Here is a 1,126-nt window from a genome sequence, read left to right on the forward strand (position 1 = left end):
CCTGACTTCCTTTGGTGATGAACAGCCATGTGGAAGTAAGCCAAATAAACCCTTTCCTCCTCAACTTGTTTCTTGGTCATGATGTTGTTTTCCTAACAACTCTTTTTTCTCTTGGGGGCCATCTTCAAGTCTTTCCTGTGGCTTCAGCACCAGCATGTGCTGTCTCAGGGGCACTCTGACCTCTACTGTACTCCACCACCACCTCTCTCACCTTGTATAAGCTATATGGCATGTTCTCGAAGTCCACCTGCAGCAGGTTTCCCAGCCCAGGGAGTGGCACAGGGCCTGGAGGGTAGTGGGCAGTCCAGAACTTGTACCGGTGCACCAGGTCCACCAGAAGCAAGAAGATGGCTGTGAATATGACCACAGCCCATAGGTCATCTCCAATCAGCAGCCCCATGACTGCCCCACTGCTTCTGGGCTTTTGAAGGAATACTCTTCTAGATACTTAGAATCAGGAAAGATCCTCTTATAACAGACTGGGAACCCGGTCCCTTATAAAGGGGTAGAGGTAAGGTTGCACTTTGTTCTCTGCCTTGAGCCAGGTAGCTGTGTTAATGTTCAAACAGAGACTGTTATGGGGGAAGAGAGTATCAGAAAAGTCCAGGGAAAGTCAACATCAGAGGTTCCTGCCCTTTCATCTCTCCTGTGATCCTTATTCACAGGTGGCACTGATAGCTCCACCAAGAGCTGCATAGTGGTTATGTTGGGCTGAACACTATAAAAATGGCGGGCACATGACTGTGGACCTTGCCTCAAGGTGCAATAATCATAAGCTGATTTGCCACGTGGCCAGAGATCCTAAGCTAGGGGCCTGCAGGCATTGTCTCAGAATGGAACAAGACCTTATGAAGGCTTCCTGGACACGAGGACTGCTGACACCATGGGCTCTATGAAGTCACTATGAAACAAGGACCACTAAAGTGGCTTGTGTGGCTAGCTGATGAAGGAGGCTCCATCTGAGTACAAGTGGGAAGTCATTCAACACTCTGAGAAAGCTGAAAGGCTGTCACCACTGTCAATAGAATCCTGGGGAGGCCAGCTAGATGTTCAAGTGGTTGTCACATGGAGACCACTATCTAATTTTATTCACTCTTGGTTTCTTGTTAGGTCAAGCTGTGAGCTA

The 1,126-nt window shown here is 48.6% G+C and overlaps 1 protein-coding gene across 2 annotated transcripts in view; it reads right to left on the minus strand.

Annotated features, from left to right (window-relative positions):
* Nucleotides 1–471, minus strand: part of LOC116081639 (cytochrome P450 2D26) — a 4,698-nt gene extending 4,227 nt beyond the window's left edge. The window contains exon 1 of one of the 2 annotated variants that reach the window (XM_031358227.1): nt 212–471. In XM_031358227.1, coding sequence (XP_031214087.1) covers nt 212–400 — 189 coding nt within the window. In that variant the 5' untranslated portion in view covers nt 401–471. The remainder of the gene's footprint in view (nt 1–211) is intronic. The other variant, XM_031358219.1, reaches the window with a different exon arrangement.
* Between the last annotated feature and the right edge of the window lie 655 nt (nt 472–1,126).

This window comes from Mastomys coucha, unplaced genomic scaffold, assembly GCF_008632895.1.
Source record: "Mastomys coucha isolate ucsf_1 unplaced genomic scaffold, UCSF_Mcou_1 pScaffold11, whole genome shotgun sequence".
Taxonomy (NCBI): Eukaryota; Metazoa; Chordata; class Mammalia; order Rodentia; family Muridae; genus Mastomys; species Mastomys coucha.